Here is a 16,091-nt window from a genome sequence, read left to right as displayed (position 1 = left end):
GCACAGCCACAAAGGGTTGATTGCAATTAAGAAGGAAAGAGCCTGGTGAACTGCTTCCATCCGGCTCCCAGTGGTGGCCTCCACCTGTCACCACAGCAGCTTCTGAAGGACCATCTTGCCCTGCAGGGAGCAGAGAAGAAGCAGTTGCAACTTCTTCTGAACAGACAGTAATATTTACTGTAAGTGGTTTGTTGCTTTTTTAAAAAAGATGTTTATTTTAGTAACAATCTAAAGTAAACCTCTTTGTGAGGTTCGCCCGAAAAGTGGAATATAAATATCTTCAATAAATATGGTTTTTGTTTGTTTGCAAGGAAATTAGATGACATAGGTTATTTAATGAGCACCCATTCTGATTTGTTTTTGGGGAGGTCTGATGACACATCAAAGCAAGTGTTGCCTCACATTTTCCAATGCGTTTCCTGATCACTTTCCTTATAGCAAAAAGTTCAATCTTTGGGGGAAGCAGGTTTGTTGCGTAAGACCTCCCAGTCAACTATAATAAGGCAACCTGAATTCGCTAGTATGTGAATGAATTCCACTGGAAAATAGAGAGTCTGGATTAGTAGTAGTTAGTGTGCTGAACCATGACACGGGAAAATTAATGCTGAGCTGTGAAGCTTGCTGAGTGACTTTCATTGAGTCATTCTCCCCCTGCCTAACCTGCCTCAAAAGGTTGCAGTGAGGATAAAGAAAGGAGTCATGTTTAATACCCTGAGGTCCTTGGAGGAGTGCAGGATAAAAATGCAGTACATAGGAATGCAAACAAACGCACACATGGTCAACTGATGATTGAGCATAGTCTCAAGCTATCTATTACCTATGGGAGTTCTCTGAGCCAAGTTTCATCTCGTTTAAGCCATGGACTCTGTTTTAATTGCTGGTGCTCAGCCCTTGAAGATGTGAAGTAATCAATTAGAAGAGAAAAGCTCCGAATATTGGCAGATTTCAAACAGGCCTCAATCAGTCCTGATGTATCTGACTTTAGGGACAAGGGCTTTCAAGTTAAGAAGGTGGAATAGCCAAAAAGTCTTCAGCCACAGCACCTCTCTTTTTAGAAATTAATGTCTAGTTGTCGTCTACATATATCATGATTTGGAGATCAAACAAGATGCCTCTATATAAGGATGTAAAAACTATGTAAGTCAGAGTGATATTTTTTATTTTACTTTAATGTAAGCCACTGAATCACTTTCATTACAAATAATGTTACAGGGCTGCAGATATTTACAGTATTAACCTATATATTTATTTAGTTATCTATCTAGTTATATATTTATTCAATAATATAAATAACGATAATTGACAGGGGGAAGACTGCTGAAATGGTACCCACTAGAAAGAGCAAGTTTTAAATTTGCTCTAAAACACTTTTAAAAGTGTTGTACGCATATTTTAATAATTGGAGAGGATGAAAATAAACTGTAGTTCAAATAAAGAGTTACTTTAAAAAAACACAACCATTGAACCATTGGGAAAGATAATATTGAAAGAGCTTGAAAGCAGATGTATGTAGTGATAAATCCCTCTGCAAAGTTGCTGTGGGTGCTTTGCTTGTCACCGTCAACCATCACTACTAAAAATGCCATGCTTATTAAACTTGTTGCTGACAAGAGCTCCAGAGAAAGCATATGGTTTTCTTGGAAGTTATTTCTAATAGTTTGTTTGAATTAGAAATGTAATATGAAAACAAGCTCTATGTTGAGCTGTAGAAAGGAAGATTCCCTCTGTATGCCCCAAGGCCAAACTCTTGCTGCTGCTACTATTACTGCTAATGATTATTATGCACCATCAATTTAAAGGTAAAGGGATCCCTGACCATTAGGTCCACTCGTGGCCGACTCTGGGGTTGCGACACTCATCTCGCTTTATTGGCCAAGGGAGCCAGCGTACAGCTTCCGGGTCACGTGGCCAGCATCACTAAGCTGCTTCTGGCGAACCAGAGCAGCGCACGGAAATACTGTTTACCTTCCCGCAGGAGCGGTACCTATTTATCTACTTGCACTTTGACGTGCTTTCGAACTGCTAGGTTGGCAGGAGCAGGGACCGAGGAATGGGAGCTCAACCCATTGCGGGGATTCAAACTGCTGACCTTCTGATCAGCAAGTCCTAGGCTCTGTGGTTTAACCCACAGCGCCACCCAGGTCCTTCACCGTCAATTTACGAGAAAGAAAAAACAATTATTAGGTCTCTGCCTCAGGGAGTTTACAAGATATCTTGTTATTGTTGAAGAGACAATAAAAGTATAGAAATAAAGGCTGAGAGATAAAGGTAGCATGTGTGAAATATATTTGCACTGCCATATACTTTACCAATTCATGATATTTAAAAGAATATTTATGATATTCCTGCATTACGGTGACCGTTGCAGAGAGAGGGAGTGTTTAAATGACCATTGAATTGAACTGATTTATTATGGTCACAGACCAGAAATATAAAAGACCATTAAACATAACAACCAATTCATTCAGTGGAACTTTGAAATTATTCTGTTTAAATTACAGTTCAGATGCTGTTTGGGGCTGGAGCTCTAAAAGCCCTGTTTTGATCATACTTGTGAGACAGAAAGCACCGATATTCTTAATCAGTTGAAATTTAGAATTTAGAACTTGCATTTAATTTACTTATTTAAAATGACACCATCTGTTACCTAATTTTCATACAATCAAATGTTCCCACTGATATGCTGTTACATATTCAGAGCTTTTATTATTGAACTCAGTTGGAGTTTCTTTGAGTAAATATGCATTTGTTTTGGCCACGGAGCTGTATCTGTATACACGCTGGAGAAGTCATTTGAACAAATGTAGATTGCAAGGACGGTTGATGAAACATCACTTCTGGGAAGCTCCAAAGGTTTTCCACAGTGTAATCATGATTATCTCTGCCATGCACAGATTGTGAGAACATATATGAACACACTGAACATAATGCATGATCAATGTGTTCTGCAACACTTACAAAATTATGAGCTATTTGCAAACCATTTACACTGGTGAGAAAGCAGTAAGGGAAAAGGCACCACAAAAGCACCATGCAAATATTTTCTACAGGAACAGTCTTTCTTGCAGGAAATGCAAAGACACATTTGTGTCCCCATTTACCCTACAACATTCAAACATGAATAGCACTGAATTAATCCTGAATTATGTCTATTTAAATGTGCTTCCAGAGGATGTTATTGTGGGATTGGTGCTGTTCATGCATTCCAGCATTCAGATGGTTACATCGGCATAAAAATACTAGCTCATAATTCCCTCACCCTTAATTTAATCCAGTTTTACCCTTTGTGCAGAAAAATCTGATAAACTAAAATAGGCCCAACTGTTGCTAGTGATATCTGAAGGACTTGTCTGCGATATTAAGCCTCCATCTGCAAGCACTCTGAGAATATGCAATTTGTTGAGTTGCACAAAACAATTTACTGCTAGATCTAAAGCCCTGTGCAACTGAAACATTTGCAAGCTCATGCTGGTTTTACCTCATAGACTGGCAGGTATATGTTCCCCTTGTATCCTAGAACTTACCTTGATCTGGAGGGCACTTCTGAGCTGCTGCTGTAGAAGTCTTTTGTGGAAACACAACAACAGACCATTCTCTTGTTGTTGCTTGTTTCTCGTGTCCTATGGCATCAATCTGCCCAGGTGCCATCGTTTCTGGTGCCGGCTGAGCTGTTTCCTCTCTGGTCCAAGCTGTGTACACTGGGTGGGCAGAGCGTTGCAAAACAGTCAGATTTTTGCTCTGCTCAGCCTGTCAGTTGTGCCTGTGAGAGCTGGCTCATTCTAATCTCTCCCACTGTGAGAAGAAGGCAACATGTGTCACAGGCTCAGACACAAGCCGGGCAGGCTTCCAAAGTTAGGCAGGGGAAGCAAAGGGAGAGCAGTGAGGTGATGGCAACAATTCACGGTGCCAGAACTAACTCCAAGCTCATCACCTGTGTGGGCAATGAGAGGCTGGGTATTGCTCAGGCCCAGGACCCTCAGCCCAAAGAGGTGAGCAGCCCACGTAGAGAGATGAACTTCTGGCAATGAGGATGAAGGTAGACAGATATGGGGATAAAAATAAAACAATTTTAGAGATGAAAGATTACAAATTAACTTCACACCCAGAGGATATAAGTCTGGGTTTGAATGAATTCATACACATTCACATAGTGATTGTAAAATCATATGGTGGCTTCTACTGTATTTGTAAAAGAGCCACCATAGATCAGATTGAATGGCCAGATCTGATACATCATCTCCTATGCAGTACTTTAACTGGAAGTCTTTCAAACATTCAGTATTAAATGATGTCATTAAATGATAAGTAAACATCAAATAATGAATTATTGTGCGAATCACTCACTATCTGTGACATTTTCTAGGCTCACCACCATAAGGAGTTGTACATGATCAGTTTCCATTTTTGAGGTCCACGGACAAGGTGCTTATAGCTGTACCTCTTAAACTTACTTATTTAAAAAATAAATAATAATAATAATAATAAAATCTTGGTAGTGGCACCCACCCTGTGGAATGCCCTCCCATCAGATGTCAAAGAAAAAAACAACTATCTGACTTTTAGAAGACATCTGAAGGCAACCCTCTTTAATAATAATAATAATAATTTATTATTTATACCCCGCCCATCTGGCTGGGCCTCCCCAGCCACTCTGGGCGGCTTCCATAAAAACCAAAAATACAATAAAATATCACACGTTAAAAACTTCCCTGAACAGGGAAGTTTAGGAAACTTTAGGAAAGTTTTTAAAGTTTTATTGTGTTTTTAATATTCTCTTGGGAGCCACCCAGCCAGATGGGCGGGGTATAAATTATTATTATTATTATTATTATTATTATTATTATTATTATTATTATAAATATCAGAGCTGTTTTCAACAATTATGTTCTAAAACCATATGGTAATATCCATATAAAAATGTGAAAATCACAAATGAGCAAACTATTATGGAAAGATGTGTTCTTAATAGCCTGCAAAAACTTGATGGAAAAGAAATGTTTTTGGCAGGCGTTGAAACAGAAGGCAGCTGCTGAATCTCTGCTGACAATACTATTCCATTCCACAATACTGGGCTGATGGCACAAGAGACTCAGTTACTTGTCATCAAGCGAGTCTCAACAACTCAAGAAACCAACAACGACGTTCCTGCAGATTATCTCTGTGATTGAGCTGGGATGTAAGGGTTCAGGCAGCCGAAGTACCCTAGACCTAGTGTAAGTCGTTCAGGGCATTATAAATTAATGCTAGGACCTTGGATTCACAGTAGATGGGGAGAAAGTGCATATGTTTTAACAATGGTGTCAATGAGCCACTTGCTCATCATGGCTAATATGAGTTAAATGGGGATGCTGATTGGGAAGGGGGCAGTTCTAGGCGTAGTGAGGGGGGAGGGGTGACTGCTACTTTGAAATAAGTAATGGTACAGCTACTTCTTAATAATTTTTTCCTGAATCCTAATCCTAATCCTAAAGTGCTGTGTAGGTGGTATTTAACTTCTGGCAGCTCCAGGCATTTTTGGAGGAAATTGATTATTTGGAGCCATATCATCAGTCTGGGCCGAGTTTTTGGGATAGAATTTGCTTTTGTCAGGATAGAGGACCTTTATTCTTGCTGGATTTGTCAGTGGTTTTTGATACCATTGACCATTGTATCCTTCTAGACTAATTCTGAGGCATGCAGAACCGTGGACACTGTTTCACAAAAGTTCCATTTTGGAATTTCCTGAAGGGTTAGTTTCAGAATGTGGTATTGGATGACTATACCATGGCCTTCTGACAATTATACCATGCAGCAACTATGCCTTGAGCTCTGGGCTTTACTTAAATATGCAAAAAAAGAAGAAGTAAATATTTGTATGGAGAAAAGTTCTCAAACTAGAGGATGGTGACAAACACATCTCTTTAAATATGAACCTTCCCCAATCAAATATAAAAGAGTTGAAAACTGATTGGAAGAGCAAAGGAGATTTCAGAGCAGAGGTGAATTTCTCTTGACTGGACTCCAGTATTGGAAATAAGCCCGGATTGGACATAGTATCTGAGGAATGGGCTGCAATTAGGCAAGCAGTTGGTGGGGGGGTAGAGATTCTCACAAGAATCAATTACCAATGTGATTGGGGCAGATCTGCATTTAAAGAGGCTGAACTGCCATTTTATATTTAGTTATTTTGGAAAATGTTGGTCTGACTCTGAAAGTGCCTTACTGAAAATCACATCTACTTCATCCTGTGATTAGCTAGCGCATCTTAGTTCAATACTCCTTAAACCACATAACGCTTCATCAGAAAACTTATATCCTAGGAAAGAAAATTGGATTATCTAACAGAAAAGCATTCTTATTTGTAAAAGATTATTTTGTCCATATATATGAGCTGCTTCTGAGAAACTCAAATTGTGTTACAGTGAGAGGACTTTGTTTTCTAGAATGATATAGTAATAAGAGACAGCACTGTATAGTGACAACAGACTGGGAGCAAGCAAATATGCAGTTCAGATCTAATTTCAACCACAGATATGCTCTTTATCTGTGTGGTGGGGCTACTCTGAAAGCACATTGTCCTTTTCTAGTCAAGCAAACAATTTTTTTCTCCAGGCCTGATCTTAGAGGGAGCAGACTGTTCTGTGAGACTGCAGCAGAAGGTGGCAATGCACAACACTGATTGACTGGTACCTATGAAACTCCTAATTCATGACATACAGCTATGGGTGTGCAATACACTAGATATTCCTGCATGTCTAACTACTTACACCTGAAGATTCTCTGTGTGTCAGGAGTGGGTAGCTAAACTGCCACCTTCCAGATGTTGTTGGACTCCAGTTCCTGTCAGCCCTAGCCAGCATAGTCAGGGATAATGGAAGTTGTACTCTAGCAACATCTATAAGCTTTCTTGAAAGACAGCATACTTAATGTTACTGATATTTCTCAGCAATACATATAAGGGAGTGAGCAATGAGTTCACAGTGAGCAATGGTAAGGCCCAAATCATTGGTCTACGTTAACTGGCAGCATTAAAAGAAGTCCCAGAACCCTTAGTAATATGCAGTTTATTTGGCATTGAGAGTGCTCCCTTGAGATAGAAAATGGAAAACCACTGTGATACAACAGTGAATATTAATACTATCAGATTTTAAATACCAGTGCATGTCATCTATCGAATTATCACTCATCAGATATCAGATACTGAAATCAATATGTGCCAAATATAGATAACAAATATCAGGAGAATATTCAGCATATATTTGATTACAGAGAATATTTGACATCAAAATACACAAAAGAGAATTGTCAGGAACAAGTACTGTATGTTTCAGTCCAGAAATGGGAACTGGCAGTGATTACTTGGTAATGAGGGGAAAGTAGTCACATATGCCAAGGCACTCTCTTATTTACCATTTACATGTCCCATAACTGGTGCAATGACTTTGACCACTGGGGAAAGCATTGGCTGGATCTGAACTAGAGTCCAAGGAAAGAAAACCAAATGTTCTCCAAATAAATAGCTAATGAACCTGGCGTTTGCCCAGCATAATCCAAGCAGAGGCAAGGAGTGAAAGCAAAGGTCAGGATGTGGTGTCTGAGTTAACTCTGCAAAAATGATGGGGCTAAGAGCCAACCCCCTAGTGCGACCTATTCTGTGGCCCCTTGAGATATTTGTGGTGAGAGGGGATCATCCCATAAAACCGCCTTGTAACATTAGGCCAGCCCAGCCCAGCAGCTGCCTCAACTATTTACAATGGCTGGCTGAGGTCCTGCTCATTTGCAGCTTTGGGACATGCCCTACTTTACAAGGTAGTCTAGCTGCTTCTCCCTTTTACAAGCAAAAATAAGAAAAATGTTTGCACCAAGAAGTAGAAGCCTTAAATTTTTTTGCAATAAAACAAAGACATCAGTTTAGCCTTCTAGAAAATGTGTGCCGGGTTCCTGCCTATTGCTGACTTTCTTTCTAATTACCGGTATGTGGTTAAAGAGACCAGGTTCATGTGCTCAGGTTTGTATGTATAGCTAATCATTTTCATTGTAGGACTAAACAAAGCCAGCAACAGAGAATTAGAAATTAAAACCTATTCTGCATGCTTAGATTCTAGATAGGGAATTTGAGTTTGGAGAGAAGCTGCAGCCTCTGACCTAGATGGAAATGTGATGTTTGTAGTTACTTGTAGGCAAGAGAGGACAGAGTCCTATGATAGCCCCTTAAAATCTGACTGATTTATGGGATTTAGTAGGTAATGCTTGTTTCATCAGATGCATCTGATTCATAAATATGATGAAGGAGAACTCTTTGTCCATGCTCATTTTTCAATATTACTTAACATGTTCTAAGGTACGTCATGTAATTCAAAACAAGTGCTAAATCTGGGACTTGATGAGTCCAACTTCATCAAGTAGATCAAAAAAGGATGCCTATTCTGACAGATTTTACAGTGTCACTGCAAATTCCATGGTTTCACATCTCAGTTGCTTTCATCATCATTATTTTTATGGTTAAAAGATGTATATAAACCCTTCCCAAAGGCTGGCCCAGGACCTGCTGTTGTACCTTTAACAGGAATTTGACATGCAGATGTTAGTGGGCAAATGCTGATTTCTGTGCTGTGAAAAGTTTCATCTGATTATTCCTGCACACTTAACAGCTATAAAACACAAAAGGGTAGGCTATCATCTTCCACTAGGCACAATCTCAGTACTGCCTCTGGCGAGAGACCACCAGTGAGACTACTAGTCACTGGTGAACAATAGTAGGAGATGGCTGTTACCCTCATGTTCTGCATGTGGGCTTCCCAAAGGCATCTGTGGGAAAGAGAATGCTGGACTAAAGTTCCATCTAGTCCAGCATCCTGTTTTCACAGTGGTCAACCAGCTGCCACTTAAATAGTAATTGTAATTAAATTACTATTAATTTAACAGAACATTCAAATAGTGATCAAATAGCACAGGTTATAAGTCTGTTATGTTATGACACGCTGATCTCTGTGTTGAGACACAATTGCCTGAGGGCCTCAGAGCTGAAGGGACTATGGTTATGCCAATGGTCAGGGAACAACAGGTTACTGGGACGCTGCACTCTTTGCCTCCCGAAAGAACATCAGTGTAAAAGGGGACCATCCTAGCTCCATCCATTGTCCAGAGAAGGAGCAGCTGCAAAGGACTTGCTTCTGTCCTCTCTACCAGAAAGTGACACTTGGGGAGGAAATTGCCTGCTGCTCTCGGACTTCAAGAGGCAAGGCGAAAGAACACACTGGACCCAGCCATCGTCCAAAGGAAAAAGAGCCACTAACTTTAATTAGAGGCAAAACACTGGCAAGGGAAGATGAGCCTGGCCCAAACTAGATATAAATGCTTTTAGCCCTGTGCTTTGTTCTGGCCTTGAGGGACTGATCTCTCTTCTCTGCCTTTTCTTTCCACTCCCTTCCCTTGTGTGTCTTTCTAGTTTGCAAGCCTAGTAGCAGCACCTCTCTCTCTCTATTGCTTTGGGAGACAATAACTGTATGAAAAGTAAGGTGAAAGTAATTAAAGGGTTTTTGAAATGGATTCCCAGAGAGACCAAACACCATGTTACACTGCTATTATCTACCTTTCCATGGTGACAGCATGCGATCACCATTTTCTCATAGGGGAAATGTTCCAGTCTCCAAGGAGCACGCCACAGCTGTTGCTGCCACCATGGTGTCAGCTGCAAGCAATGCATCCTTGGAGGCGAGATCTGCTGCCCCTATGGATCCTGTGCTGAGACAGATGCCTCCTGGGTGAGCTAAGCCTTGCTGGCACATGTGTCTCAAGTTGTCTATAGAAAACTCATTGTGTCCTTTGCACACTGAAGGGCTCTGGAACACTCAGGTTTTTACAGTCATGCTGCTATTTTCTGTATGTTTGTTTCTCAGCTCTGCCCAATGAGCACAGATCTGTTCAGATGTTTTTGTTGTATCTTTTGTATAACTAAACTTAAATCAAACAAACAAAAAACCCAACAGTTTATCTACTTGGTGCCTTGAGTATCCTCTTCTTTGCTTTTGGTATTTTCCTGCCAATTTTATACTTCAGTTTTCTGTTTATAAGCTGCCTTAATTCCCTCAGTTCCCTTCACTGTAGTGTACAAACTGTCTAACATTAGCATTTCTGTGCTCATTTAGAGTTTCATATTTTTCCTCCATCTATTTTAGGAATCCTCCCATTTTATTTTTCCCCTCACACCTCTTTATAGCATTCCTTTGGTCTGTTATTAATAACTTGAGGGTTGTTTCCCCTTTGTTTTATGTTCATGCCTTTTATTGGTAGGGTGGGCGGGTATGCATTGAAATAGATTTGGTTATACTTTTCAGGAATACTTACATGATTTTTTTCTCCTCACGCCTCATTTTGTTTCCTTTCTGTTTCCTTTTACTTCCTTCTGTTTCCTTTCACTATATTATATGAACCATCAACAACTGCTCATATTTTTCTATGCTTGGCAAATTACTTTTATTTTGAAAAACGTTCATAAATATGTTCCCCACAAATACCGTAAATGCCCCACTCCCAAATCTTTATGCTAGTTTTGATCAGAATATCATCAGTGTCTGTTAACTAGACTTGAACTGAGCACTTTTTGCCCTTTTCTATCCCTGGGTTTGTTTTATTTATATTTTATTTAACAAAATGTTTAAACAGCTTAATAAAAAAAGAAAAACAGTCTAAACTGCTAATGTAAAACAGTATGAAATGCATATAAATCAACAAAGTCTAAAAACAAATATAAAGAATGAATATTTTTTTTATGATGTTACTGTGGAATAGTGAACTATGTGAACACATTTCCATGTTTTTTTAAAAAATACCCCCATGGGGAGGGGGGGTGGTAAAAAAAATATCTGAGGTGCCAGTACTCATATATTGATAAAAATGCTGTGGGTACTGCCACAAAATGTTTGCCATGGTACTGTGAGTAGAGTACCAAAATACCCTGCTGCCCCCTTTACCTGAAATTATTGCGTGATTTTTATCAATTCTCAATTATTAATTTTCTTCAGTTTATACTCTACTATCAGTACTTTCCCCCTTCACATATTTTTTTTATTTATGCAGTTGCATTCATTTATTTTCTTTATCCAGTCTGGTTTTCTACAATTTCTCTTCCAACTTTAAACAATTGCTACTCTCAAAATACTCTCCAGATGTAATTTTCTAAGTGCCAGTGCCTAGTTCTCTTATTTTTCTTCTTTCCTGAGATGTACAATGGTTTCAACTATTTTCCAAATTCTGTCTCTCATTAGTCATTCTTCCTTGTGCAGTTACTTTCTGAAATTCTGTTTTCCTTATGTTAGAAACTGGATGGAAGTTCAGTGTGTAGCACTCTTTCTCTCATAAAATCTACAATGGCTCTGAAGAGGTAACTGCAGTTTTTCAAATCAACTGTTGTTTATTTCAACTGTCACCAACTGCCGGTTCCTCCCCTTTCATAACTGTCAAGGCTTTTTAGTGTTTCTAGAATTTGTTTCCTATAGGAGAGTTCCCACCCCTCATCACTCTTTTGAAACTTTTGTCCCCTTTTGTCTTTGTCATTTTCTTTTTTTTAACAAAGCACAGGACCGCTAAGTTTGCTGTTTATTGGGATGATGATTGCTATCCTGAATGCTCAGGCACCATATGAAAGTTAAAACAAAGAAGCAAATTGTGTCCACAAGTTTCAAATCTAGTAAAATGCCTCAAAAGAATATACACAATATGATTCTGTTGTTTCACATTAATTAAACAACGCCAAAAACTCCTACCCTCAATCCAGATTGTACAAACAAAAGAACAGCACAGAAGAGATAATCCTGTGAACATACCTTTCTCTACTTTATAGGGGGCAAATATTATTAATTAATTAATTAACCCTATAAAATTTTCTTGGTAACGAACAGGAAGCATTTTTTAAATGCAATACTGAGCCTAAGGTTGCAACCCTTTTTTTTATGACCAGAGGTTTCATGACCAGGTCTAGCTTTCCCTGACATTTCTTCTTCATGCAAAGGAAAAGTTTTGATTTTTGCATGTCATGCAGTGGCTAATCCACATCATTTACATAAAAGGTTTTTGTTTTTTTAATACTGCCTTTCCATTGTCAGGCCAGTTCATAAAGTAGTACTGAAATACAGTAAGAAATAAAGTAACTTGGCCTAGAATTTCAAGTAATTTCAAGTGCTTCTCTAAGGGTTTTCAGGGTCTGCCTGTCCCTCATCCTGCTACACAAAATGATTCACCACAACCTACCAGAATTTCTGAGCCTTTGAGGGCAACGCTTCTGTCAGCGTAAATATGTGTACTTTTAGAAGGAAGGTTGGGTACGAATCAGTAGAATTAAATAAATGTATGCTTTGCCAAAATTCTAGGAAAAACAGCAGGATATCTATACATTACTTTTTCTAATGGTCTTTCCTGAATTCTGTGGAGGAATTGTAACTTGTATTGCCTTTCTTACCAACTTGAATATTTGATTGACTGTATATATTTATATATCAATTGTTCATCTCCTCCCAATAAATATCAGAACTTTAAGAACACATGAAGAGCCTATCTAGTCCAGGATTGTTTTCACAGCGGCAACCAGATGCCTATGGGAAGCGTGCAAGTAGCTTATGAGAGCAACATCACTCTCCCACTCCTTATCCCCAGCAACTGATATTCAGAGTATACGGCTTCTAATCCTGGAGGTAATATAGCTGCTAAAACTAGGAGCCAGTGATCGTTTTATCCTCTGTGTCTTTGCCTATTTGCTCTCCAAAGCTCCTTTTATAGACTTGTTTGTGGTGACAATCTCGGTCTTCTGGCAAATCTTCAAGCAGTCCTCTCACAGTCAGCGACTACTTTTTCCACGTCTCTTCATTTGCGCAGTTGTATCTCATTTTATTTGTTCTTCAAAGTCCACTTTTTTAAACCCATCTTTTCCTTTTCCCATCAATTCAGGTGCTTCCATAATTGTCCTCCATTCCTCTGTCTTACCTATTTTAAAAAAAACCTCCTCAAAGCTTGCTTCCAATCTTTCAAACAGCAGAAGGTTTAAAACTCTTGTGGCTACCTCTTTTCCTATGCCCTTCACTAGGCAACAACTGCCATCTCCAGGGAAACTAGATCAATAGAGGCGAAAGGGAATCTCAGGGTTTATGGGCAGATGACAGACCTCTTTCCCTGCAATGTTTTGCATTCCATTTCATCACTATTTGATTTACATTGTAGGTAAGGCATTTCAAGAGACCAAGGTATTCAAATCAAATGTCATCATTTGCCAATGATGAGATGGTTATGAGCTAATCACTTAACGCATCATTTCGGTCTAGTAAAAATCCTTGAACGGTTCTTTTCGTGCTTTTTAAAATTCCACAGCTGCTGAAAGACTTTCTTAGTACGCAACTGCTTGGCTTATGCATCTGGAACCAAGCTTAAGCACTCCTTTTCATGGTTACTTAAAAATTGGAACAGCTGGGGAGGGAAGCTTTGGGGGGAGGCTTTAAGCTTTGAAGCAAGAATTACAAAAATAGTCCGGCATTAGCACCACAGCAATGAGCCACATAAAGTGATTTCAAATGGTCATTTTTAAATAGTGATAACGCTTGAAAAACACTGACACTGAATACATGGCTTTTGTATTTATACAGTAAATAAATCAGGTTTATGCCATTAAATCCAAACACTCTCTATTTTTAAAGTAATTGCATAGCATGTGCTTTACAGTTCATCTCATTCTAGTCTTTATGTGCTCACAAGATTAATTGCTGAAACCTGTTTACAAGAAGAGGTCAGTGGTTTGGATCCTATGCACACTTTCTGGACATTTATAGAACTGAACTGAAAATGCCAATTGAAGTCTACATAGGATTTAAGGCATGACTAATGCATCCCATTGCTTTCAGTGGGACCTAAATGCAACTCAGGACTTATCCACACTTGCCTTTGCTCTGCTCTTTCCAGGTACCATCCGCGCTTTAAAACTTCATTTTCCAAGTGACCCCCACTTGTTTTACTCTGGAGCTTTCCCTATGAAAAGCCTCTCCTTAAAGCTTATTTGGAGCAAATGGCAATCCTTTGAAAACTCCTCCTGGGCCGTGTTCAGAAAGTGGTGGTGGGGGATCAGTGTTCAGACCCCTGGGCTCTCACTTGTGGGGTGCCTCAGGGTTCTGTCCTCTCCCCCATGCTTTTCAACATTTACATGCAGCCGCTGGGAGAGATCATCAGGAGGTTTGGGCTGGGTGTTCATCAGTATGCGGATGATACCCAGCTCTACCTCTCTTTTAAATCAGAGCCAGTGAAGGCGGTGAAGGTCCTGCGTGAGTGTCTGGAGGCGGTTGGAGGATGGATGGCGGCTAACAGATTGAGGTTGAATCCTGACAAGACAGAAGTACTGTTTTTGGGGGACAGGAGGCGGGCAGGTGTGGAGGATTCCCTGGTCCTGAATGGGGTAACTGTGCCCCTGAAGGACCAGGTGCGCAGCCTGGGAGTCATTTTGGACTCACAGCTGTCCATGGAGGCACAGGTCAAATCTGTGTCCAGGGCAGCTGTTTACCAGCTCCATCTGGTACGTAGGCTGAGACCCTATCTGCCTGCGGACTGTCTCGCCAGAGTGGTGCATGCTCTGGTTATCTCCCGCTTGGACTACTGCAATGCACTCTACGTGGGGCTACCTTTGAAGGTGACTCGGAAACTACAACTAATCCAGAATGCGGCAGCTAGACTGGTGACTGGGAGCGGCTGCCGAGACCATATAACACCAGTCTTGAAAGACCTACATTGGCTCCCAGTACGTTTCCGAGCACAATTCAAAGTGTTGGTGCTGACCTTTAAAGCCCTAAACGGCCTTGGTCCAGTATACCTGAAGGAGCGTCTCCACCCCCATCGTTCTAACCGGACACTGAGGTCCAGCACCGAGGGCCTTCTGGCGGTTCCCTCATTGCGAGAAGCAAAGCTACAGGGAACCAGACAGAGGGCCTTCTCGGTAGTGGCGCCCGCCCTGTGGAACGCCCTTCCAGCAGATCTCAAAGCGATAAACAACTACCTGACATTCAGAAGACATCTTAAGGCAGCCCTGTTCAGGGAAGTTTTTAACATGTGATATTTTACTGTATTTTTGGTTTTTATGGAAGCCGCCCAGAGTGGCTGGTGAGGCCCAGCCAGATGGGCGGGGTATAAATAATAAATTATTATTATTATTATTATTATTATTATTATTATTATTATTACTCAAATTGACAACTGTGACAATTGAGCACCAAAGAGCAGTTTTCACAGTGAAAGCTTTGGGGCAAAAAGAAAGGAAGGAAAGCACTTGAAAGTGGAGCTTTTAAGCACAGATAAGTGTGGATAAGCCCTTTGTCTGGATCCAACTCAACATCCATAAGAGAGGGATGTGGAAGTGTGTGCTTGTGTCACAAGATCCATCCTTTTTCACAGTAAAGGTCAGCAGAATAAAGTCAGGGTTGTTTTGCAGGAATGCATCACCCTGTTGTAAAGCACATTTGTATGTACTTTGTGCATTCTTTTGCATGTTTTCTGCCTACAGGATAATGAAAGCATGAGTTATGCTTCCCATTTCATGTATTTGATGTAATGATAGCAAACAGATATAGGAAATCTTGGAATGCATTAAGTGATTTTCTTCCATGCAAGTTCCATGTTGAATCTTATACCACTTGTTTTGAAAGCAGGAAGCACAGCTCATGCTTCCTGTCCCCCTTTTAGCAGGTAAATTAAGCAGATATTGTTCTACATACCAGTAGTAATAATAATAATAATAATTTATTATTTATACCCCGCCCATCTGGCTGAGTTTCCCCAACCACTCTGGGCGGCTCCCAATCAAGTGTTAAAAGCAATACAGCATATGTAAATGCTCCCTTGTTCTTTGTCTCATGTAAAAGGAACTACCATTGCAAAACTCCAGGCTCTGTCTTGGGATCATGGGTTTGTGCCTTAAGAAGAGCACCTCCTGGAGGGGAATGAGTGTTGCGGCTGGAACAGTTAATCTGCATTCAGAACAGGGCTATGTTGAGATAATGACTGTTATGTTTATGTAACTGTTTCCTTTGGTGCTAGGTGTGACTGGCAAAGGGACTGAGGCGCCATGCATAGATTCCACCCACACA

The 16,091-nt window shown here is 40.1% G+C and overlaps 1 protein-coding gene across 3 annotated transcripts in view; it reads right to left on the bottom strand.

The window, feature by feature from the left end:
* The window catches only part of LOC309517219 (putative serine/threonine-protein kinase SBK3), a 33,157-nt gene extending 21,224 nt beyond the window's left edge, over positions 1-11,933 (bottom strand). The window contains exons 1-2 of one of the 3 annotated variants that reach the window (XM_082196355.1): positions 10,327-11,933; positions 3,525-3,698 (exon numbers count right to left, since the gene is read on the bottom strand). In XM_082196355.1, the coding sequence (XP_082052481.1) occupies positions 3,525-3,648 (124 nt within the window). In that variant the 5' untranslated portion in view covers positions 3,649-3,698; positions 10,327-11,933. Of the gene's footprint in view, positions 1-3,524; positions 3,793-10,326 lie in introns of those variants that run through there. The other 2 variants (XM_082196357.1, XM_082196354.1) reach the window with 2 other exon arrangements.
* Positions 11,934-16,091: the final 4,158 nt, after the last annotated feature.

Source organism: Podarcis vaucheri (genome assembly GCF_965113315.1).
Source record: "Podarcis vaucheri genome assembly, chromosome: 13".
NCBI lineage: Eukaryota > Metazoa > Chordata > Lepidosauria > Squamata > Lacertidae > Podarcis > Podarcis vaucheri.
The sequence above is the reverse complement of the archived record's forward strand: the minus strand, read 5'-3'. Positions and strand labels throughout refer to the sequence as shown.